Genomic DNA, 26808 nt, shown 5'->3' on the forward strand with positions numbered 1-26808 from the left:
CCAGCCCGGCCGACCGATACTGTTGCACACGCTGTGGACGCGACTGCAAACAAAATAAACGAGAAGAAATCTAAGCCCTTGGCTGCTGTAAACAACAATAAATTGATGTCGGGAGTTTGGCACGGTCAGATGTTACCATATTACCTATGTAAACGAAAAACCATTCACTGGTACAGGAAAATCTTTGTGCACGTTATGGAAATGATGCTGACAAACGCAAATGCGCTACACAATAAATATTCTGGCACAAAAATGTGCCTCCAAGAATTCAGACTCGGCATTATAAGAGCACTATTGCCACAAAAGCAGGTAGAAAGGCCAGTCAGAAATCCCCAACGTGTGCTAAAACGACAATTAACTGTAAAATCAAAAAAACACCGAGAAAAAAGGGCAGATCATGCGCCAGCGGAGGACAACAGACAGACACGATTTACGAGTGTCCAGATTGTCCAAATAAAGCAGAGTATTGTTTGAAATGTTACGTTACTCACCACCTCTAAAGGCAGATAGCGCTTTCGTTGTTCTTTCATTTTTCGTTAGTTACGTGTAGGTACCATTCTTGAGGTGTATTTATTTTATTTGTTTGAGTGTAATCGGTAAAGTTCTTAATTGTATCTTTCCTGAGATTTGACATACATTGTATTTCAGAAGTTTCTTCAAGATTGTGTATGTTCTTGAATGCTGTTTTTACTGTCGTTTTTGTTCAATAAATATGTCGTTTTTCAGTAGGATATTTCGTTTTATTTTTGATATAAAATAAAAATGTAGTACTCTAGTCTGACACAATTTTCAGGAAAAATAAACGAGACGCACTAGCTCGTCCATGGCCACCAGTTACAGAATGTGGCCCGATATGCCACTGATGCGTTAGTGTTCCCCAAAAACCATTTGATTAACGAGAGTAAATTTTATCTTTTATTTATAAAATAAATACATTCTATATTACTTTTAGCAATACAGTTTCAGATTCCATTAAAAAAAATGGTTACGTGGCAACGCAGAGTCAATTACAGTGGCAGCGTACAAGTTAAGTCATTCTGCTACAGTTTATCCGCATTAGTAAACATTCCCACACTGAAAGAAAGCTAATTTACATTGGATTCTAACAGTAGCTTGCACGCTTCCGTTTCTGAAGTATATTTCAGCGCCAAAATTTCGTCGCTGATTACCTCATCATCTATTGGCTGGTTCGTTCAGTACCATTATTGCTCGTCCTGAAGTGGAAAGTTCTTGTAATATTCCACTAGCCACACACAGTAGCGTGCAGAGGGACAAAATACAAGGTGTTTCCGTAAGAGCGGGCAAAAATGTAACATGACATAGAGAATGCTTCATTGAACAATTTGAGGTAAGGAATTTGGATAAGCTACATAAAGGATATATGGAAGTAACTTGTCTATCGCTTTGTTTAGCAGTCCTCTTTTCCACATTATTAACAACTAACTTGAGTACAAGTTTACATATACTGAGTGGTTTACCTACATATCCATTTATTATTTCCTTCAAGAAAACAATGAGGATGATCGTGATTACTGGGAAGACATGATGCAGGTTTAATTTCCTTAACTTATCCGTAAGGCGGCTCTGTTGTATCGGTTTTAAATTGTCCCCTTCGCTGTTCTTGAGGGCGATGTGGGTACAACATGATCGTGCACTGCCTCGCTCCAGTGTGGACGTCCGCAGCCCTCTCAAGCGGTTACAGGACTGGACAGGACTGGAAGGTGAGGTCCTGTTTCATGGCCTGTGAGGACACCTGACCTGGATCCCCCTGATTATTTCCAATTGGGATATCTGAAGTCACCTGCATATGAGACCTCAGCGGATATGGAGAGAGATTATTGCCATGATAGTAGCTGCCTGTGATGTGATTCGAGACACACCAGAGGTATTTGTGAGCGTGCAACAGAATCTTGTTCGTCGATGTCATGCCTGCACTGACGTTGATGCCCATCAGTTTCAGCCCTTCCAGGAAGATACAGTACAAATGGTACGTTCATTGTGTGATAGTATTTGCTGTTAACTGTAACTAATCTGTATAAAACAGAAGACAGTAATGTGATTTTATTCCTGTTGCCTCATTAAGCTGGCTTCTCCAACCCCCGGTTCGCAACCTGAAATAGCCCAGTGGAGCATCTTGTTCGTCCTGTTACACTTTTGCACGCTCTTTCTAAACATTCATAGTGGTGTCTGTTTGTTCTATATCGTGTCTCCCTACCATTTTCGCGGAACGACGTTCTGAGCGTGTTTTTTTTTTTTTTTAGAGAATTGACTGGTTTGAACCTGGGACCTGTTGCTGGTAAGGAGACGCCAGACCACACATGACATGTAGAGTTCAGAAGAGTTCAATGAGACTAGCGATGATATAACCAAATATATAATGATTTCAGCGTCATCTCCACTGCACGCCCTGTAAAAGAATCTTAATACTAACTAAATGTAGTGGAAGGGGTTCAAGGGTTTCCTATTTTTAGTTAGCTGGTAAAATAACGACGAAAAAGAAGTCAAGTTTGCCATTTTATTCTACTCACAAAACATCGTTTATAAATTGCACTATTGATAAAAATAAATGTTTTAATACAGGATGGTAAAAAACAACTGCGTTCAACAAAAATGTGAACGAATATTCCCTGAATGCGTTTCCAAGTTCTACAACGTATCGAAGGATGACCTATGCCATACCACATCTATAATCTAGGTTTAATTTAAGTTTCACAAAAGAGAAAACTATCAAAATGGTCTACAGTGACCCTCAAATATCTTTAATTACTTATCTAACATGTCGTAACTTACAGTGGCTGATGTGGCTTGTCAATAACTAAATAACAGAAAAATCATCACGTTTCAGATTTTTACTTCAAGTGGCAAATGTGAACACCATGAGTTATAATTAACGATTGACACTAGTATTACGCAAAACGCGGGTGTAACAGATGAGACTTCTGCAGTTCTGAGTGAAGCCTTATGCGCTCAAAAATGCGGCATCGCGTGCGTTCATTACCTTGTCGGTGTTAAGACAGCGTCAGGGCAGCGGCGGGCAGCACAGCTCCGCTCACCTCGCCATCTCGGAAGCAACTCTCTACTAACTTCTCCTTACTACAATTTACCGAAGTTGGTTTAAAAAATTATCTGGCTATGTTTTCATCTGACCAATCAGGGTCTCAATGTTAACCTTAAGCTCCGCCTACAAAAATTCTGTCTATCCAACGAGAAACGTTATACTTTTCGTGGTGGGGCAATGTTTTTAAAGTTTGCAACGTAACAGAGACGCGAAAACGTCTCACGCTAAAACCTGCAGCTGGTGTGGTCCTTTTAGCGTTATCGTAAGATGTATACTGTTCTTCTGGAGGGCTCTATCTTTTAACATTGGCTGGGGGGGGGGGGGGTGGTCCTAATGTAACAGAGACGCGCAAAATCTCATGCTAAAACTTGCGGGTGGTAGTGGCTCTTTTTGTGTTATCGTAAGATATATACTGTTTTTCTGTAGGGCTGTAGCTTTTAACATGGGCTGGGGGTGGTCCTTGACGTAACAGAGACGCGAAAAAGTCTCACGCTAAAACTTGCAGGTGGTGAGGCCCTAGTGGTTAGCTGGCGACGTGGGTGTCCAGCCCCTCCCTTATCGTAGGGCCTTCTAGCTTAACACGGTTCTGGTCTCGGTTTCTGTTCTCGTTTCTCCCCTCGGAACTGCGCCTGTCTCACGGTGGGAAGGTACGACTTGCATTTAGGCATTCTCGTGTTAGTCTGTGGTATTCCATTTGCTCACTCTTTACTCGTATTACTTTGGTTAATTTAATGTCACGATTTATTCGGAGCTTTGTGACATACTACTGGATTTGCTTATCACGTCAGGGTTTTCCTGGAAGGTGTTGGATTTGCCTGACACCTTACATCTTACAGAAACATACTAGATAATGATCAATTTGTATAATGTCATTTGAGGTCTCATTCAGTCATTGCACGAGATGTGAATTACGAAAAACGTAAATAAATGCTAACATTGTTTTATGTGCCACAGTTCTGTTAAATTAGCTGTATGCTGGATTTTACAATAGAGAGATGCTCTATGTTTCCAACCTACTGTGATTTATTAGCATAAAATTCTGTGACAATAGCGATTGCATTTACCTCAAAATTTCCTGGTATATATTGAACAATCTAACACCCATTGCTAGTTTTAGCTTGGCTACACTCAGCAGTTTCTCATTATTCCAATTCTCACTTTACCGGCTGTGTCTGAACGATCGAAAACTACAAAGACATCTTCCAAGCATTTTCCGAAAAACGAAGTGACCAATGCATCGATGATAGTGTATAAGACGACGGTTCACTCCTTTCCTCTCTTAATTCCCTTGCAACTAAACTGCTACGTTTATTAGCTGACGAATAGCATTCTGAGATAAAACGTACTTCTCCATATGGCCGCGCGATCCATGACACGGCGCCCTAAACCACGCGGTCCTTCAACTGACAGTTTAACTACGGCCCCATCTTTCAGACTGTGTCCTATCAACATGTCCCTTCTTTCAGTTGCACCCAAAAGATCCTCTTTGATTCCATTCTGCTCTTCTTGCTTAATTATTCTATCTTCCTATTTAATCTTCAGCGTCCTACTGTCCGCCCCGGTAGCTGCGTGGTCAGCACGACAGAATGAGCCCGTACGGTAGCTCAGCGTGTTCGGTCAGAGGGTTTAGCTACCCTCTGTAATAAAAAAAACTGACTGAAGGGATAAACGAACAACCTGAACGGGTGTCATGAGATGTCCCCCCCCCCCCCCCCCCCCTATCATATAAAACGATAAAGATAGAACAAAATGAGATAAAAAACAAAAAATCGCCGGCACGGTAACTCAGCGTGTTTGGTCAGAGCGTTAGCTGCCCTCTGTAATATAAAAAAAAAAACTGACTTAATCGATCGACAACGAACTTAAACGGATGTCTTACGACGTCCGTCCCCAGCAGATTCAACGAACAAAAGCTAACAAAATGAGATTAAAAAAAAAAGTGGCCAGCACTACAGACTGTCAGTCCTAAGGACCCGGGTTCGATTCCTGGCTTGGTCGCAGATTTTTATCAGTTCAGGGACTGGGTGTTATGTTGTCCTAATCATCATCATTTCATCCCTATCGACGCTCAAGTCGCCGAAGTGGCGTCAAATCGAAAGGGTCTACCCGACGGGAGGCTCTACTCACACGACTTTTTTTTATTTTTAGCGTCCATTAATTTGGAAAGTTCCTGTTCTCTTCGCGCTTGTACTGTTTACCATCCATATCTGACTTCCACTCTACTGAAAATACATTCTGAAAAGAATACGCATAAAGGTCAGCAACCGTTCACATCTACGTACAGCCGTCCAGATTTAGGTTTTCTGTCATTTGTCGAAATCTATCCTGCGAAATGCCAGGATGGTTCCATGAAGGGGCACAGCCAGTTTCCTTCCCTGTCCTTCAAACAATCCGAGCTTGTCCTCTGTCCGTAATTATGTGTAACCATAATCTTCCTTTCTTCTCCCTGAAAAGAATTCCTAACAGCTATATTTTCTACTTCTTGCCATTAGAGTTCACAGTCGTGTAGAATTTTTTAAAAGATAATATAGCTGTGTTTGGGTGTAAAAGTTATTTAAGGTTGAACAACAAGTACGCTGTTTTTGTTCTACCAAAGTTATTTATTTACACCACTCAAATTTAGACCTTACCTTCTGACATGTGCTATCAGTGTGTTAGGTCTTTTAATGTAGTTAACAACACCTGCGGTCAGTCGACGCTGCATTGGACGACTCACGTGCCGGTGGTGAGGATGACACAACACCCAGTCCACGGGCGGAGAAAATCTCCAACCCAGCCGGGAATCGAACCTGGGCCCACTGCACGGGACGCAAGCACGTTGGCAGTCAGCTACGCAGGCGGACGTCTGATTGGAGTCAACTGCAAGTGAATGAAAACGGACAACATGCAATGACACGTGTTCGCGCATATAGCATCCCAGTTTTTTCATTATAATAACATGCAGTCCTACTTTTAATCAAATGAAAAAACTTTCGTTAAGTGGACAGGCATCACTTAATCCTCATGATACTTCAGAACGTGTGTTCAAAGTACCACTGAACTCTTTAATCGAGCTGATTAGAAAGGATCGCGTTTATGGAAGGACGCTGTTGGATGTATTCTGTTGAGTGGCGTAAGAGAGGGTTGCCATTAACATACATTTTGACTTGGTTGATCGAAAACCGCACACTCCAGCTCATATTGGTCAAATCGTCTCGGTAGGTGTACCAGTTGTCTACACTTGCCCAGAATTCGGTTGTTTTATGTAATAGAATCAGGGACCTGTAACCGTCCTTATGACGTCATTTATTATGTGGCTACCACTTTCGGTGCTTCAGTACATAATCTTTTGGCCTTAACTGACGCTGAGAGGTTTAACACCATTCGCATACCAGAGTCATCAATGGGCAACATCTATGAACTGGTCTCCACAAACTACCTGTAACAATGATGCTTTGTCTCCAACTATCAACTACGAAAATGACGATTGGAGACAAAACATCGTTGTTCCAGGTAGCAGATAGATGTTGCCCACTGATGAATCCTGTGTGCCATTGGAGTTAACTCGCTCAGCATCAGTTAAGACCTGGAGACGGCGTACTGAAGCACCGAAAGTGGTAGCCGTATAATAAATAACAGCTAGAGGTGTTCCATTTTATTATATAAGTGAATGGCGTAAGTCTATGAATCCTCCAATGAAAAGGACAGACATACAGAAAATAGGTTAATCTAGGTCGTCACCAAACCATGATATGTGTTCAGCAAATATTTCACCAAGCATGTGTGATGAGAAATGCACGAAGTGAAACACAACACACTTAACTGCTGAACTATCAGAAGCAATGTCGTATCTTCTCTGACGTCGACGATCAACTAAAGATGGCGGAAAAGCCATTACTCTAAAACTAGGAAAGAATGATGTTGAATTTCATAATAACAGAGATGTATCGTATTTGCCATTCATCTCGTGTATTTTGTACATATTTGTGATACGTACAAAATATGTATTCAATATTGAATAATGCTACTCAGTCAAGTGGCTAAAGCGCATGTGGCGATATAGCATTATTTGGGATGAGAAATGCAACGGTATCCATTAGCGAAATTGGCCAAAATCAGCTGGGACTTGCGTTTGTAGCAATGAGACAGAATGGCGTATTTTATTATTTAAAATCCTTGAACGATATCAAACAATTGTTCATTTGGAAGCGGACCTTGAAAACGAAGACCGCAGGTACTCCATTAACAGAAAATACACGTTAACTGCATTTTTCTCATTGTGCAGAGCTGGTATGTTTCGTAAGACGCTACTTTTCTCTGAATTGCCAACATAATGCACTTTGACTGCATCAGTGAACAAGTTACAAAGTTGCAGATTAGGTAATGCAGTTGCAGGACACCCCAATTTGCACCGAATCGACGCATTAGGTCGTCTCTGAGAATGTTGTTAATGGCGATTATTGTTACACAGCGTACATGTATGGATATCTTTGCAAGAGTTGGGGACATGAAATAGTGAATAGTCAAGTATGTGTCACTTATTGTGAAGCTTGTCAAAAGTTAAACCATCTTAAAGTCGAGGCACTAGGCACTTTGCACTGGACACTGGGGTATGGGTACTGGGGACTGACGAATGGGTTCTAGGACTGAGGACTGGGGGCTGGGCTCAAGGGACTGGAGACTGGAGATAGGATTGGGCACTGGGGCTGCGGACTGGGTACTGGGGACTGGGGACTGGGACTGGGCAGTGAGCACTGGCGGCTGGACACTAGGCACAGGGGACTAGAGATGGGATTGGGATCATGGTTGTTGGGCACTGGGGTTTGGAGATTGGGGACTGGTTACTGGGGACTAGGGACTAGTAACTGTGAAAAGACACTGGAGGCTGGGGGATGGGTACTGGGATCTGAGGACAGGGGACTGAACTCTCGGGACTGGAGACTGGGGATGGGATTGGGCACTGTGGATTGTGCCGTGGGGCTGGGTACTGGAGACTGGGGGCTGGGATCACAGGCTGGGGACTGGGCAATAGGTATTGGGTGCTGGGTAGTGGGCACAGGGAACTGGACACTGCACACTGCACACATGGGTGTTGGGCACTGGGGTTTGGAGGCTGGGGACTCAGGACTGGTGACTGGGGCTACACACTGGGAGTTGGGGATTGGATACTCAGGACAGGGGTTAGGGACTGGGCAGTGGGCACTGGGGACTGGGGACTGGGGACAGGACTGGGTTCTGGCAACTGGGGTCTGGGCTCTGGGGACTGGGGACTGGGGACTGAGGACTGGGTTCTGGCAACTGGGGTCTGGGCTCTGGGGACTGGGGACTGGGGACTGGGGACTGAGGACTGGCTTCTGGCAACTGGGGTCTGGGCTCTGGGGACTGGGGATTGGGGACTGAGGACTGGGTTCAGGCAACTGGGGTCTGGGCTCTGGGGACTGGGGATTGGGGACTGAGGACTGGGTTCTGGCAACTGGGGTCTGGGCTCTGGGGACTGGGGACTTAGGACTGGGTTCTGGCAACTGGGGTCTGGGCTCTGGGGACTGGGGACTGGGGACTGAGGACTGGGTTCTGGCAACTGGGTTCTGGGCTCTGAGGACTGGGGACTGGGGACTGGGGACTGAGGACTGGCTTCTGGCAACTGGGGTCTGGGCTCTGGGGACTGGGGATTGGGGACTGAGGACTGGGTTCAGGCAACTGGGGTCTGGGCTCTGGGGACTGCGGATTGGGGACTGAGGACTGGGTTCTGGCAACTGGGGTCTGGGCTCTGGCGACTGGGGACTGGGGACTGAGGACTGGGTTCTGGCAACTGGGGTCTGGGCTCTGGGGACTGGGGACTGAGGACTGGGTTCTGGCAACTGGGGTCTGGGCCCTGGGGACTGGGGATTGGGGACTGAGGACTGGGTTCTGGCAACTGGGGTCCGGGCTCTGGGGACTGGGGACTGGGGACTGGGGACTGAGGACTGGGTTCTGGCAACTGGGGTCTGGGCTCTGGGGACTGGGGATTGGGGACTGAGGACTGGGTTCTGGCAACTGGTGTCTGGGCTCTGGGGACTGGGGACTGGGGACTGAGGACTGGGTTCTGGCAACTGGGGTCTGGGCTCTGGGGACTGGGGACTGAGGACTGGGTTCTGGCAACTGGGGTCTGGGCTCTGGGGACTGGGGACTGGGGACTGAGGAGTGGCTTCTGGCAACTGGGGTCTGGGCTCTGGGGACTGGGGACTGGGGACTGAGGACTGGGTTCTGGCAACTGGGGTCTGGGCACTGGGGACTGGGGACTGAGGACTGGGTTCTGGCAACTGGGGTCTGGGCTCAGGGGACTGGGGACTGGGGACTGAGGACTGGGTTCTGGCAACTGGGGTCTGGGCTCTGGGGACTGGGGACTGGGGACTGAGGACTGGGTTCTGGCAACTGGGGTCTGGGGACTGGGGACTGGGGACTGGGGACTGAGGACTGGGTTCTGGCAACTGGGGTCTGGGCTCTGGGGACTGGGGACTGTGGACTGGGGACTGGGTTCTGGCAACTGGGGTCTGGGCTCTGGGGACTGAGGACTGGAGACTGAGGACTGGGTTCTGGCAAATGGGGTCTGGGCTCTGGGGACTGGGGACTGGGGACTGAGGACTGGGTTCTGGCAACTGGAGTCTGGGCTCTGGGGACAGGGAATGGGGACTGAGGACTGGGTTCTGGCAACTGGGGTCTGGGCTCTGGGGACTGGGAATGAGGACTGAGGACTGGGTTCTGGCAACTGGGGTCTGGGCTCTGGGGACTGGGGACTGGGGAGTGAGGACTGGGTTCTGGCAACTGGGGTCTGGGATCTGGGGACTGGGGACTGGGGACTGAGTTCTGGGTTCTGGCAACTGGGGTCTGGGCTCTGGGAATGGGGACTGAGGACTGGGTTCTGGCAACTGGGGTCTGGGCTCTGGGGACTGGGGACTGGGGACTGAGGACTGGGTTCTGGCAACTGGGGTCTGGTCTCTGGGGAGTGGGGACTGGGGACTGAAGACTGGGTTCTGGCAACTGGGGTCTGGGCTCTGGGGACTGGGGACTGGGGACTGAGGACTGGGTTCTGGCAACAGGGGTCTGGGCTCTGGGGACTGGGGACTGGGGACTGAGGACTGGGTTCTGGCAACTGGGGTCTGGGCTCTGGGGACTGGAGACTGGGGACTGAGGAAAGGGTTCTGGCAACTGGGGTCTGGGCTCTGGGGACTGAAGTCTGAGGACTGGGTTCTGGCAACTGGGGTCTGGGCTCTGGGGACTGGAGACTGGGGACTGAGGACTGGGTTCTGGCAACTGGGGTCTGGGCTCTGGGGACTGGGGACTGAGGACTGGGTTCTGGCAACTGGGGTCTGATCTCTGGGGACTGGGGACTGGGGACTGAGGACTGGGTTCTGGCAACTGGGGTCTGGTCTCTGGGGACTGGGGACTGGGGACTGAGGACTGGGTTCTGGCAACTGAGGTCTGGGCTCTGGGGACTGAGGACTGGGGACTGAGGACTGGGTTCTGGCAACTGCCATCTGGGCTCTGTGGACTGAGGACTGGGGACTGAGGACTGGGTTCTGGCAACTGGGGTCTGGGTTCTGGGGACTGAGGACTGGGGACTGAGGACTGGGTTCTGACAACTGGGGTCTGGGGACTGGGGACTGGGGACTGGGGTCTGAGGACTGGGTTCTGGCAACTGGGGTCTGGGCTCTTAGGGTCTGGGAATGGGGACTGAGGACTGGGTTCTGGCAACTGGGGTCTGGGCTCTGGGGACTGGGGACTGGGGAGTGAGGAGTGGGTTCTGGCAACTTGGGTCTGGGCTCTGGGGAGTGGGGACTGGGGACTGAAGACTGGGTTCTGGCAACTGGGGTCTGGGCTCTGGGGACTGGGAATGGGGACTGAGGACTGGGTTCTGGCAACTGGGGTCTGGGCTCTGGGGACTGGGGACTGGGGACTGAGGACTGGGTTCTGGCAACTGGGGTCTGGGTTCTGGGGACTGAGGACTGGGGACTGAGGACTGGGTTCTGGCAACTGGGGTCTGGGGACTGGGGACTGGGGACTGGGGACTGGGGACTGAGGACTGGGTTCTGGCAACTGGGGTCTGGGCTCTGGGGACTGGGAATGGGGACTGACGACTGGGTTCTGGCAACTGGGGTCTGGGCTCTGGGGACTGGGGACTGGGCACTGAGGACTGGGTTCTGGCAACTGGGGTCTGGGCTCTGGGGAGTGGGGACTGGGGACTGAAGAGCAACTGGGGTCTGGGCTCTGGGGACTGGGGACTGGGGACTGAGGACTGGGTTCTGGCAACTTGGGTCTGGGCTCTGGGGATTGGGGACTGGGGACTGAGGACTGGGTTCTGGCAACTGGGGTCTGGGCTCTGAGGACTGGAGACTGGGGACTGAGGAATGGGTTCTGGCAACTGGGGTCTGGGCTCTGGGGACTGGAGACTGAAGTCTGAGGACTGTGTTCTGGCAACTGGGGTCTGGGCTCTGGGGACTGGAGACTGGGGACTGAGGACTGGGTTCTGGCAACTGGGGTCTGGGCTCTGGGGACTGGGGACTGGGGACTGAGGACTGGGTTCTGGCAACTGGGGTCTGGGCTCTCAAGACTGGGGACTGGGGACTGAGGACTGGGTTCTGGCAACTGGGGTCTGGTCTCTGGGGACTGGGGACTGGGGACTGAGGACTGGGTTCTGGCAACTGAGGTCTGGGCTCTGGGGACTGAGGACTGGGGACTGAGGACTGGGTTCTGGCAACTGCAATCTGGGCTCTGTGGACTGAGGACTGGGGACTAAGGGTTGGGTTCTGGCAACTGGGGTCTGGGTTCTGGGGACTGAGGACTGGGGACTGAGGACTGGGTTCTGGCAACTGGGGTCTGGGGACTGGGGACTGGGGACTGAGGACTGGGTTCTGGCAACTGGGGTCTGGGCTCTGGGGACTGGGGACTGTGGACTGGGGACTGGGTTCTGGCAACTGGGGTCTGGGCTCTGGGGACTGGGGACTGGGGACTGGGTTCTGGCAACTGGGGTCTGGGCTCTGGGGACTGGGGACTGGGGACTGAGGACTGGGTTCTGGCAACTGGGGTCTGGGCTCTGGGGACTGGGGACTGGGGACTGAGGAATGGGTTCTGGCAACTGGGGTCTGGGCTCTGGGGACTGGGGACTGGGGACTGAGGACTGGGTTCTGGCAACTTGGGTCTGGGCTCTGGGGACTGAGGACTGGGGACTGAGGACTGGGTTCTGGCAACTGGGGTCTGGGCTCTGGGGACTGGGGACTGGGGACTGAGGACTGGGTTCTGGCAACTGGGGTCTGGGCTCTGGGGACTGGGGACTGGGGATTGAGGAGTGGGTTCTGCAAACTGGGGTCTGGGCTCTGGGGACTGGGGACTGGGGACTGAGGACTGGGTTCTGGCGACTGGGGTCTGGGTTCTGGGGACTGAGGACTGGGGACTGAGGACTGGGATCTGGCAACTGGGGTCTGGGCTCTGGGGACTGGGAATGGGGACTGAGGACTGGGTTCTGGCAACTGGGGTCTGGGCTCTGGGGACTGGGGACTGGGGACTGAGGACTGGGTTCTGGCAACTGGGGTCTGGGTTCTGGGGACTGAGGACTGGGGACTGAGGACTGGGTTCTGGCAAATGGGGTCTGGGGACTGGGGACTGGGGACTGAGGACTGGGTTCTGGCAACTGGGGTCTGGGCTCTGGGGACTGGGAATGGGGACTGAGGACTGGGTTCTGGCAACTGGGGTCTGGGCTCTGGGCTCTGGGGACTGGGGACTGGGGACTGAGGACTGGGTTCTGACAACTGGGGTCTGGGCTCTGGGGAGTGGGGACTGGGGACTGAAGACTGGGTTCTGGCAACCGGGGTCTGTGCTCTGGGGCCTGGGGACTGGGGACTGAGGACTGGGTTCTGGCAACTGGGGTCTGGGCTCTGGGGACTGGGGACTGGGGACTGAGGACTGGGTTCTGGCAACTGGGGTCTGGTCTCTGGGGACTGGAGACTGGGGACTGAGGAATGGGTTCTGGCAACTGGTGTCTGGGCTCTGTGGAATGGAGACTGAAGTCTGAGGACTGGGTTCTGGCAACTGGGGTCTGGGCTGTGGGGACTGGAGACTGGGGACTGAGGATTGGGTTCTGGCAACTGGGGTCTGGGCTCTGGGGACAGGGGACTGGGGACTGAGGACTGGGTTCTGGCAACTGGGCTCTGGGGACTGGGGACTGGGGACTGAGGACTGGGTTCTGGCAACTGGGGTCTGGTCTCTGGGGACTGGGGACTGGGGACTGAGGACTGGGTTCTGGCAACTGAGGTCTGGGCTCTGGGGACTGAGGACTGGGGACTGAGGACTGGGGACTGAGGACTGGGTTCTGGCAACTGCAGTCTGGGTTCTGTGGACTGAGGACTGGGGACTGAGGGTTGGGTTCTGGCAACTGGTGTCTGGGTTCTGGGGACTGAGGACTGGGGACTGAGGACTGGGTTCTGGCAACTGGGGTCTGGGGACTGGGGACTGGGGACTGGGGACTGGGGACTGAGGACTGGGTTCTGGCAACTGAGGTCTGGGCTCTGGGGACTGGGGACTGTGGACTGGGGACTGGGTTCTGGCAACTGGGGTCTGGGCTCAGGGGACTGGGGACTGGGGACTGGGTTAGGGCAACTGGGGTCTGGGCTCTGGGGACTGGGGACTGGGGACTGAGGACTGGGTTCTGGCAACTGGGGTCTGGGCTCTGGGGACTGGGGACTGGGGACTGAGGACTGGTTTCTGGCAACTGGGGTCTGGGCTCTGGGGACTGGGGACTGGGGACTGAGGACTGGGTTCTGGCAACTGGGGTCTGGGGACTGGAGACTGGGGACTGAGGACTGGGTTCTGGCAACTGGGGTCTGGGCTCTGGGGACTGGGGACTGGGGACTGAGGACTGGGTTCTGGCAACTGGGGTCTGGGCTCTCAGGACTGGGGACTGGGGACTGACGACTGGGTTCTGGCAACTGGGATGGGTTCTGGGGACTGAGGACTGGGGACTGAGGACTGGATTCTGGCAACTGGGGTCTGGGCTCTGGGGACTGGGGACTGGGGACTGAGGACTGGGTTCTGGCAACTGGGGTCTGGGCTCTGGGGACTGGGGACTGGGGATTGAGGACTGGGTTCTGCAAACTGGGGTCTGGGCTCTGGGGACTGGGGACTGGGGACTGAGGACTGTGTTCTGGCAACTGTTTCTGGGTTCTGGGGACTGAGGACTGGGGACTGAGGACTGGGTTCTGGCAACTGGGGTTTGGGCTCTGGGGACTGGGGCCTGGGTACTGGGGACTGAGGACTTGGTTCTGGCAACTGGGGTCTGGGCTCTGGGGACTGGGGACTGTGGACTGGGGACTGGGTTCTGGCAACTGGGGTCTGGGCTCTGTGGACTGGGGACTGGGGACTGGGTTCTGGCAACTGGGGTCTGGGCTCTGGGGACTGGGGACTGGGGACTGAGGACTGGGTTCTGGCAACTGGGGTCTGGGCTCTGGGAACTGGGGACTGGGGACTGAGGACTGGGTTCTGGCAACTGGGGTCTGGGCTCTGGGGACTGGGGACTGGGGACTGAGGACTGGGTTCTGGCAACTGGGGTCTGGGCTCTGGGGACTGGGGACTGGGGACTGAGGACTGGGTTCTGGCAACTGGGGTCTGGGCTCTGGGGACTGAGGACTGTCGACTGAGGACTGGGTTCTGGCAACTGGGGTCTGGGCTCTGGGGACTGGGGACTGGGTTCTGGCAACTGGGGTCTGGGCTCTGTGGACTGGGGACTGGGGATGAGTTTGAGCACTGGGGATTGAGCTCTGGGGGCTGAGGACTGCCCCCCACTGTGGCAGCAGTAGCAGGAGTCAGTGATTAAACATCTTCTGAAGCCTGTGCAACCAGTCTACATTCGCGCATCATTCAAGCAAAGTGGCCTTCTCGCTTGTAAGAAATTATTGTCAGCATCATAATGATTGTTGACTGTACATACTATGGCCAGGTGCTACAAAACCAGCCTTAAAGTCATTAATCCTGGTTTCTAGTGTACCTTCTTGACAATTGTGATTTTAAACAACTGTCTGATATTGTTGAGAGCTGGTGTCTCAAAATGGTCCTGGATAAGGTTACGATTGTGGATGGCTCCATAATCAGTTACTCTCAGTTGCGCACCAAATATACAAACTTTATTTAAAGAAATTAAAATTTTAAAACAATCTCTTAAAAAAACACAATTGACTGCATGATGGCTGAAAGCCTCATCACAGGAAAAAATTCCACAGTTTTAGGGCCGAAGGGCACCAACAATAACCTCAAATAACAAATAGCTGAAGGCTTGAATTTGATGTCAGAAGAACAATTCCAAATAGCATATATTAAGGTAAATGCTTCGTTTTAAAAGAAACTGTAACATGGCTGAAGTACTTACTATGAAAGAAGTGAATTTGTTACTCGCTTGAAGACCATAAACAATTTCAAATAACAAATGGCTGAAGGCCTGACTTAGAAGTCAGGAAAATAATTCCAAATTGCACTTTTAAAATAAATCCCTTGCTTTTAAAACAAGTTTGCTTAAAAAAACTTACTGTCACATGGCTGAAGGCCTTATCACGAAAGAAGTGAAATTATTGCTCGGCTGAAGGCCGCACCAACAATAATTAGAAAATTACCTGTATCCTTGAAACAAAGATCACAATCGAAGGAATCAAGTGTTTCAGTGGTCGGTCTGGGAAGGTTACTCAAACATAACGTAAGGTGAGGCAGGCAGCCAAAAATTGTATTCATGTAACAGGATTGCAACTCAAACTAGGGGCAGCTTAGGTGCTGACCGACTAACTAACCAATCCGCCCAACGTCCGATCATCGGTATAATGATGGAAAATTTTTAGGTAAGGGTGAAGAGACCCTCCGAAAAAAATATGCACATTACAATACAAGAGGCTGTCGGACAGCATCAACATGACGAGGAAAGGTACGCTACCGGATAAGTACGCTAACCTCCAGGGCAGGTAAATGGGGCGTTTGCGACCACAAGGCAGAATATGCCGCTAGATGCACTACACAAATAAGAATAATACTAAATTCAATGATGTATAACAAATATAGAAAGAGGGCTGCAATATTTCACTGCCTTGTAACACTTTACTTGTTGCCACCAGGCTCAGTGGCCCACGGAGCAACAACTCGCCGACCACAGGCGAGATATCAGAATAGCCGAGGTTTCATAAGCAGTTAACTCTTCACTCAACTCAGACGTCCAGGGTTCGGTGTGCAACGAAGTCGTCGCTCTAGCAGCTACCCCTCCTCGATCCGGCAGGGGCAGCACGCCGCCAGTTGCCCCGGCTTGCCCTCGCACATCACGGACCTGCTTGCTGCTGACCCCCCAACCGATCTGATCTCCGTTCGCAGCTCCCCATTCTACACAACGCCACCTGGAAATTCTAGCGATCACTCCACACACAGTACCGAAGTACTCATATCGATAAGCACTGCTGCTGCCACTCACGGGCAAGCAATCCATCAACATATTGACGCTAGTAAATCGAAACGAAATGCCATAACCACAATGACAAGATGCCAAGCAATAAACAGCATTAACACGAGCTGTGCACATATCTGGACAACAATATAGGCTAGAGAAGTGTTCACAACTAAGCATGTATCTACAGTGTGTGCAGTCACGCATTGAGGCTGTAAACCTGTGATCAATTGGGCACTGTAGAAGCCTTGTGTTGAGTGTAAAAGGTAATTTCCTGTTACATGCTGTAGTGCATTAGTGGTTCTGTTTTCTTCCTCATGTTGGTAGTGTATGGAGGCATTTACAGTTTGTTCAAACAGTGCTTTTGGCACCTACTTTTAAGTTCACTTATACTTCGCAATCACCGATATTATCCAGTGTCCTGCGTTTTATGCAGCTGATGTTACATAATTTCTTAGGTTGATTCCTTGCTTGTTAAACTTATCTTACATGTTGGTTTTGAATACTTTACGGTTAATTTTCACGTATATCATGCAGGACACATGTATTCCTTTGCTACAGAATTAGTGTGCAGGGTCTCACTGCATACCTTAGGTAGTACTGTGATGGATGTCAAATAGAACTAGAAATATGTTCTTTCACTGTGATACGTTTTTGTAGGAAAGCTGTGCAGTTGGGAAATTTAGATCTGTATTAGCTTGCCATTTGTCATTCTTCAAATAGTTTTATGTATTATCTTTTAGTTGTTTATTTGACCATGCCAACTGTACCTCCCCAGTCTGTCTGTAGTTTCAACAGATTTTCCTACTATCGAATTCCAGTCACCCATGACTATTAAATTTTCGTCTCCCTTCACCATCTGAATAATTTATTTTATCTCATCATACATTTCATCAGTCTCTTCATCTGCGGAGCTAGTTGGCATATAAACTTGTACTACTGTGGTAGGCATAGGCTTCATGTCTATCTTGGCCAGAATAATGCGTCGACTATGTTGTTTGTAGTAGCTTACTCACACTCCTATTTCTTATTCATTATTATACCTACTCCTGCATTACCCCTATTTGATTTTTTATTTATAACCCTGTAGTCACCTGACCAGAAGTATTTTTCCTCCTGTTATCGAACTTCACTAATTCCCACTATATCTAAGTTTAACCTATCCATTCCCCTTTTAAAATTTTCTAGCCTACCCGCCCAATTACGGGATCTGAATTCCATGCTCCGATCCATAGAACGCCAGTTTTCTTTCTCCTGATAACGATGTCCTCCTGAGTAGTTCCCGCCCAGAGATCCGAATGGGCGACTATTGTACCTCCGGAATATTTTACCCAAGAGAACACCATCATAATTTAACCATACAGTTCAGGAACCACACATTTGTCTGGCATACCGCTCAGATACCCCTCCATTGTGGTTGCACCTATGGTATGGCTGTCTGTATCGCTAAGGCATGCAATCCTCCCCACCAATGGCAAGGTCCATGGTTCATGGGGCGAGGGAGGGACAAAACGATAGCAAATATGTTATTTGAAAGGAAGACGTATTCACTATGACTAGGTCTGACATGCAGCCCTGTTCCTGGTTAAGCGTTGTTATTTTGGACTACCTCAGATGTGTATAGAATGAGTTGCAGCCGAAAAATATCTGTTACCTGGAGATAATGTTTTCTCGAAAGGTATTCCAGATTTTAGTAGCAGATGATTAATACCCTACATGAACAATTCCTTTCATGAAAAGATTCAGTATTAGCAATTAAGGAAGAATAATACCGACTCGACTCATAAAATTTTGTTGTTTTCTTAAGTAACTATTGACTTCAGGAGGATAACTCAATAAAATACTATAACAGTTCGATCTGGTGCTTCTGGAATTATGCTAGACCTCTTTTCAGAAATACTTTCTGAGCAAGCAACAGTAGAAAGAAAGTCAGGGAATGAGGTCTCCGCCACTTCTCGGGTTTTTTGTGCAAACAAATAGAAAATTCTTTAAGTGATATTATCAGAGATTTGCACCTGTTTATATATTGAATTAATCTGATGCCGCAAGGATATTGCTATAATTGGATTTTGATGGACGACATCTACCAACTGTTGCTTGCTATAGGCCTGCCTGTAGCTCATACAAGTATGGACAGATCTATGTACAGACAAAAAGATGCCCAGTGACGCCGTTTTGCAGAATCGCCCCCGACGGCGCCAGCTCAGGAGGCTACGGACACTGCGGCCGTGGACCTGGAGCCAGCAACAGAAACCAGGTAGGCACGTGTTTCCCAGTTCCAGGCGTGTGTGTTATTCTGAAGCCTGCATGGTACGACACTCAGTTTCCTCCGATCGGTCTTTGCTGTAAAATGCACTATCACTCATGGCCATTTTTTGATAGTTCATAATGATTTAAATGACTTCTCATAATATGCTCATCGAATCTCGAAGAAATTGAAGTGTATACATTATCAAGTAAGTTAGCTAAGGAATGTCATACAAGAGCCGAGTTTCTCGTAGCTTCATAAATTGTTTCGACCTTACTTGCTGTCATGATTTCTTTTCAATTGCATAAATGCAAGCTGTTATTTTGATTCTCGCAGGAAGCCTGTGAGGAAAGGTGCACTGCCTGTGGTCACTTCCAGAAGTGGAACCAAAGATGTGCCGCTCAAAACAGAAACAGAGCAGACACAGTAACGTGTACAGTTAGCAGTCAGGGCTCACGAATGTGTAGGCTCTACCCTCTGTGGCCCGTGTAGGGCACTGTAGACCATTTGCATAAAGACTAGCGTTTATTGTTGTTTGCTGTCTCTGATACCGCTGACAATTAGATTCCTATCAATGGCATCATGCTGTGCAGAGAGAGGACGAAGGTGAGGGCAGGTCCTTGACCAGTATCAGTGCCAGCAACTCAGCAGTGTGCCCTGTCACGCTGCATGGAGGCCAGTAACGTACCTGAGATATCCTGCCATGCTGTAAACCCTCATGTCCGTAAGTCGTATTGTGTCTGGTAAACGGCAGTCAGAATAATTACTAGTCCCACATCGTAACTACATTTCTGGTGTTCTCCTCGTCTCATGCGCCGACCCCTAGGTCGGTAGGTTGGAGTGACTGAGTCGTGAAGCGTGGCAGCACGCCATCGACTCCGGAAGTGCTTGTTTGTCTTACTTCCGGTGGTTTGTGTGGTGTCGGACGGCTCATTCCACCGTGAGGTTCTACGGCATAGCGTGTCTGACTTGGAGAAGCCGTTAGCTCCGATTATGCTTGTTCTTGTCGGAAGAGAATTGAAATAGGGGGCTGTGATGTTGGTGTTCCGGAGAATAGTGGGAGTCAGCAAGGAATGTTTTGAGAACTGAGGGCGGCAGGTTTTCCTCCGGGACTGAAGTTATTTCGCTATTGCCTTAGTGCTTTTGACTGGCTATTGCCTAGTATTAGCGTGGTGTCTGCGGATTCCTTTGTGTTGATGCCGCCGGTTAGCTCGCCGGTTCTGAACCTATGAAGGAAAAGGTTGAATAGTTCTGCACTGCGTTAGCGCAGTTTGACTTCGAGTGTGTAGGCTGTTCTTGTACTGCTGGGAAGGTTCCTCGGTTAGGCGTCGACGTGAGCGTGAATTGCTTGGCTAAAATTTGCAGTAGGCACTCATGGCATGGTCGATGCTGTACAACGAGGATAGTGGAACATGTTGAATCAAAGGCTGTGAATGTGAACTGTTGCTCTGTCATGTCACACTAGGAGACCGTCTAATTACGTACTGGTGTATTGGTGTCTATCTACTGATTCTTATGACCAATTTGGTAGTCAGTTCCAAGTCTCAGTGTTCTACGCGTGTGAGAGAAAGGAAAGAAATTTGTGAAGTACGTGGCTGTGAACATCTTCAAGGTTTTTGGTGCATGTGTTTATCTTAAACATCGTTTTAATACCGTATGTTATTATCAGCCCCCTTTTAGAGTGAAAATTTTGCAGGGTTAGAGAATTTTATTTTTATGTTTGCCAATACGAACAGGGTCGATTGAGCTGGTGGCTTTTACGCCAGTTTGTGAAATGTGGCAGCTTTACGCTGCGGTTTAATGATTTGTAATTGAAGGGCATCACTTAATTCCTCTTTGGGGCTCGCATTGTATTTTTCCTGTTTTGTACTACCTGAAGATTGTAAATAATGATATTGGGGCACGATGACTGATTGGTAGCCTTGCTGCTGCTTGTATTTCATACTCAGCTACTGTGGTTAAACTTTTGTAAATTTGCTGCCTATGTTGGTGGGCGATTTTTAATTAATATTTCATGCAAGTTCACATTTTAGAAGTGTGTGATGTATTGTTGTCCTTAGGTTTTAAGCTGGATAGTAGCAATTGATTTATTTAAAGTTGCTAAGTTTTAGGAAATTGCTTCGCTGTATGATAGTTCTTAATGCTTAATGTGGATTCTAAATGTACTGTGGCTGTTAAGGCTCGATTACTGTTAAATTTTTTGATTTGACTTCTACTTTTGAGAACTTGCCTAACCTTAACCATCGGCCAGCCCTTCAGGCTCAGCTGTTTATTAAGTACCTTGATGAAATGGCCCTTCAGCTCCCCTCTTTTGGAAGCTCTACAGCCCTTATGGCTTTGAAATCCAGTTTTAATACTTAACCTCCCTTGTTAGTGTACTGGGGCCCTTAAGGCCAGCTTACTGATAAATTCCTGGCCATTACTTACGCATTACAGAATTTGTTTGACTAATTTCATTTATTACATGGTCCTTAAGGTTCAGTTGTTAATAAGCACTTTTTATTTTCCAGTTGATATTTTTAAGATTTTCTTATCTTGTTAATTCAGGCTTTCTTTGCGATTGCAGCCCTTAAGGCAAGGGAATAGAAACTTTTGAAATGCAGTGCTACAGAAGACTGCTAAAGATTGGATAGGTGTATCACGTAACTAATGAGGAGGCACTAAATAGAATTAGGGAGAAAGGGAATTTGTGGCACAGCTTGACTAGAAGAAGGGATCGGCTGGTAGGACATGTCATGAAGTGTCAAGGCACCACCAATTTCGTACTGGACGGAAGTGTGGAGGGTAAAAATCGTATAAGGAGACCAAGAGATAAATACAATAAGCAGATTCAGAAGGATGTAGGTTGCAGCAGTTAGTTGGTGATGAAGAAGCTTGCACAGGATAGAGCAAATTGGAGGGAACTGCATCCAACAAGTCTCTGGACTAAAGACCATGGCAACTACTGGGCTCCAAGGTGAAGGGTCTGGTTCACAATTAGAGCATGCATGGAAGATCTGCATTAACGGAGATTCCTCCTGCACATGTCCTGCGGGATGTAGCTGCATACTACTGATATCCTCTGTAGCCTCAACAAGAGACAACAGGTGAGACTCCATGACAACACATCAGCCACGAGCTCTTCCACAAGATGATGCCCCTTTCCTTCACGTGTTCTTCCACTTTTAATTCAGCTGTTCCTCAGGATATATGCCGAATCTTACTACAATACTGTCAATAACACACACAGGGAGAGGCTTTTATGACACTGTACTTTGTTCTTGGAGAACCCCGCTTCAAATCAGTGTCCATCTAGTTGCGAGTAGTTCTTTATCAAGTTCCTGAAGGCCTTCCACAAAATTCCGTGGTGTTCCCAGCTAACAGGGCCTCTTCTCTCCGATGAAAATGAAATAAGTGTATGGCATCATAGGCCGGGAGGTCCGTATGTGGGAAAGTTCGGCTGCCAAGTGCAAGTCCTATTTCAATCATCCCGCATTGGGTAACCAGTGCGCCGGTAGCAAGGATAAAATGATGATGACAAAACAACAGCCACCTCCCAATCGGAGAAAAATGTCCGACCCAGCCAGGAAAGGAACCTGGGGTCACTTGCATGGGAGGCGAGCACGTTACCACCCAGCTAAGCAAGCGCACTCACTCTCTCATATACTGTAGTTACTGACCAGCCCTTAACAGCGTCAATATTCAGTATTTTATTAGTTTCCAGGAAGTACGACTGTTTATATCGAAATAATCAGGTGCCACTTGCATAAAAGAAATTTAATTTTCTTATCTGGTTTCAGGCGCTTAGTGCCCTTCTTCAGAAGGAGTAATTTGCAAGTGTCAACAATGAGACCGACGCAGTATATTGATGTAGTCATGTGGTTCATACTGCCTGTAAAAAAACGGTATCAACAATACGTTTGTATGGAGCAGTATGCTGCATGCATCTTATTGCTGACACTCGTAAATACTGCGACGGGTATAACCTTCTGTCGAAGTGCACTAAGTGTCTCAAAAAAAAAAAAAAAAAAAAAAAAAAATCAAACATCCTTTATGCAACTGGTTGCTGATTATTTCTATGACGACAATATTGATGACACATCCAGCTATCCTATAATATACACTGTATGAGAGTACAGTAGTACTTGCAAGACCAGGGTCTAGTAATTTTCAAAAATTTCCTTTATTTTTCAAATAAGTTTAAATATTTAGGCAGTGAGTAATCAACTGCATAACAATTCGAATGTTTGTCTTTAAAAGAGTAGTGTCTGCACAGCATGATCTGTTTCTCATTTTGCTGTATCTAGGCAGAAACGCATTTCCGTAATTGTATGTGAAAATCAATGTTGGAAAGAAAACATATACTACCACAACTGGCCCTTCAAAATACCTTACTACAAATTAGAACATAATAAGTGAGTGGAAAGGACAGATTGACGTGAGTGTGACACTTTCCTTCAATATTCGTTGGAGCCAAGTAAGAGCAAAAACTCCCATTAGAAAAACTATCAGCTTAACGAACTCTCATCCAATCAAGATTAAGGAAAATATATAGCTTTAAAAAATGAAATGAAAATACCGCCACAACTTTCTCAGCTAAGAAAAAATGCAACTGCAATAATTTGGGAAAAGACAATATAATGAAACAAATTTTAACATTGGCAACCAAACTTCCACATTTATAAAGACTTAAGTTGTATAGTATTATGTCTGACTTGTCCCATACCTGAGCTCTGATTAAATACAGCAAACCAGCAAGCGTAGAGCCACTGTACTCATAAACACTTAACAGTCTTCATCTTGTGGTCTAGTGGCTAGCATTGCTGCCTCTGGATCACAGGGGTTCCAGGTTTGATTCGCAGCTGGGTTGGGGATTTTCTCTGCCTGTGGACTGTGAGTCTGTGTTGTCGTCACCATTTCATCCTCATCATTATCATTGTTGACAGAAGCTAGATTCCACTGTGTAAAAATTGTACTGGGACAAAATTGGGACATTGTACAGGTGCTCATGACCTCGAAGTTGAGTGCCCCACAAACTAAATATCACCATCTTCGTCAAACTCTTAAGAGAACCAACTGCCCTTAGGCTAGCGACACCCAACCGGTTTCTAGATCATAACTAGATCCTCTCCAGATAGTCAAGGCTAACCATCAAGTTCTGCATGTGCCAAGAGGTATGCAAGGGCCCACAACCCACAGCAGACTGCCTTAACGCTGTAGATCACTCTATGGCAGCCACTGCCACTGTCGATACAAAGGCAGGAAAACAAGCCTGCCCAGAGCGTGGGGACAGCGTGCTGTGGCTGGGTGCGCTCCTACAACGGTCAGCATAGTGGGGGGAGGGGGGGAGGAGACCCCAGTGTTGCCGCTCTGTGGGAGGCACCTTTGTCCAGCAGGCACTGCAGCCCCACTCAGCATAACGACTGGTGGAGGGGCGCTCTGCTGTTAAAAACCATTGCAACGTTGATGAACCTGAGTCAACATAGTCTCCCCAGCCGAAACTGACAGCTAGTAGGGTGATGATGTAGTTGGAAAGACTCTGAATTTTGCATTAGTACTCTATGACAGCTGCTGCTGTCATAATTGGAATCATAAAAAGAACAATAATCCCCATACTTCTACATCTACATCATACCCGGCAATCCACCTAATGGTGTGTGGTGGAGGGTACTTTTGGTACCACTACCAGATCCCTCCAACCCTGTTCCACTCGCGAATAGAGCGTGCAAAGAATGTTTGTCGGCCAGCTCTAGTTTATCGAATTTCCTCCTCGTAGTCAGTATGTGAGATGTATATGGGAGGAATTAATACATTGCCCAACTCTTCCTGAAAAGTGCTGTCCCGAAATTGCAATAGTAAATCTCTCTGTGATGCACAATGCCTGTCTTGTAACGTCTCACAGTGGAGTTTGTTAATCATCTCCGTAACGCTCTCTCGCCCCCTAAACCATTCTGTAACGAAACGCAGCTCTTTTCGTTTGATCTTTCCTACCTCCTCTATCAAGTCTACCTGACAGGGATCGCAGATATATGAACAGTACTCAAGAAGAGGGCGAACAAGCGCCTTATAAGCCACTTCTTTCGCGGAAGGGTTACATTTTATTAAGATTCTCCCTATGTGGTCATCCATTTATGGTAGCTGGGGATAGTTACTCATAGAAGTTTGACGGCAGAGGCTGTAAAATAAGATATACCAAAATTTTAGAATAATCATGCAGTCCATATTTTCGCTCTCCAGCTACTAAAGGTGTGGAAGGAATGACATGAAATAGTTATCTACACCTATTCACATACTCCGCAAGCCACCGAATGGTACGTGGCGGAGGGTACCCTGTACCACTACCAGTCGGGTTTTCATCCGTTCCACTCGCAAACAAAGCGAGGGAGAAACGACTGTGCATGTGCCTCTGTATGAGCCCTGCTTTCTCTGTTCTTGTCTTCACGGTTGTTACGCCAAATGTGCGTTGGCAGCTATAGAATAACTCTGCAATCAGCATCAAGTATCGGTTCTCTTAATTTTTCACGCTAGTGCTCCTCGGAAGGAACGTCGTGTTACCTCACAGTGACTCCCATTTGCAACACCGTAACACTTGCGTGTTGTTTGAGCCTACCAGTAAAAGATCTAGCAGAGCGTTTTTGAATTGCTTCGACGTCCTCTTTCAATCTAACCAGGTGTGGATCCCAAAAACTCGAACAGTATTCAACAATGGGTAGCACTACACTCCCCCTTTACACATGAACCACATTTTCCTAGAATTCGCCAAATAAACCAAAGTCAACCATCCACCTTCCATACTACACTCTTTACATGCTCATTCGACTTCATATTGCTTTGCAACGTTACCCCTAGATATTTAATCGACGTAACCATGACAAGCAGAACACTGCTAGTACTATATTCCAACATTATGTGTTTGGTTTTCCTACTCATCCACATCAACCTATGTGTTTCTACATTTAGATCCAGCCGCTACTCATCAGACCGACTAGAAACTCTATCCAGGTCATCCTGTCTCCTCCTACACTCACTCAAAGTAGGTGCCTTCCCGTACGCCATGGCTTCATCAGCAAACAGCCGCGGACTGCAGCCTACCCTGTCCGCCAGACCTTTTATGTACATAGAACATAGCAGCGGCCTTATTGTGCTTCTCTGGTACACTCCTAACAATATCACCGTCTCAAACTCGCCGTCGGGGACAACGTACTGGGTTCCTTTCTTAAGAAGTTTCCAAGTGACTCAAATACCTGCGAACCCATCCCTCATGCTTGTACCTTCGTTGACAGTCGCCATTGTGACACTGTGTCAGGTGCTTCACGGAAATCTGTAACTATGGAATCCGCGCGTTTCACGCATTCTTCAGCCAAATGATGTTAGAGTTAATCGTCTATAATTTTCAGGGTCCGTTCTTTAACACTTACGGTATGTGATCAAAAGTATCCAGATACCTTGCTGAAAATGACTTACAAGTTCGGGGCACCCTCCATCGGTAATGCTGGAGTTCAATATTGTGTTGCACCATCTTGTGTTAGCCTTGATTACAGTTTCCACTCTCAGAGTCATGCATTCAATCGGGAGGTGGAAGGTTTCTTGAGTGATGGCAGCCCATTCTTCATGGAGTCCTCCACTGAGGAGAGGTATCGATGTCGTTCGGCCAGCATCTGTATGGCTCTAGTTTATCGAATTTCCTCCTCGTAGTCAGTATGTGAGATGTATGTTGCTGGCACCAATTCGGCGTTCCAAAACATCGCAAAGGTGTTCTAAGGGATTCAGGTCAGGACTCCGTACAGGCCACTCCATTACAGGGATGTTATTGTCGTGTAACCACTCAGCCACAGGCCGTGCATTATGAACAGGTGGTTGATCGTATTGAAAGATGCAGACGTCATCCCAGCATTAGTCTACAACAGTGGGAAGCAAGTGGATGCCCAAAGCATCAGTGCAGGCCTGTGCTGAGTTATTCCCAGGTGAAGCAACAAGGGGCGCAAGCCCCTCCACGAAAAACATGACCAGAACGTAAGAGAACTGCCTACGAATTTTACTGTTGCTATTACACACGTCGGCAGATCACGTTCGCCTGTCATTTGACGGACCCACACCCTGCCA

General features: G+C 48.2%; 1 protein-coding gene across 1 annotated transcript in view; it reads left to right on the forward strand.

Annotated features, from left to right (window-relative positions):
* Positions 1 to 26808, forward strand: part of LOC126294953 (ankyrin repeat domain-containing protein 65-like) — a 110428-nt gene that overhangs the window by 62938 nt on the left and 20682 nt on the right. Inside the window, exon 4 of the mRNA XM_049987173.1 lies at positions 18660 to 18735. Within this exon, the coding sequence (XP_049843130.1) occupies positions 18660 to 18735 (76 nt within the window). The remainder of the gene's footprint in view (positions 1 to 18659; positions 18736 to 26808) is intronic.

Source organism: Schistocerca gregaria, chromosome 11, assembly GCF_023897955.1.
Source record: "Schistocerca gregaria isolate iqSchGreg1 chromosome 11, iqSchGreg1.2, whole genome shotgun sequence".
NCBI lineage: Eukaryota > Metazoa > Arthropoda > Insecta > Orthoptera > Acrididae > Schistocerca > Schistocerca gregaria.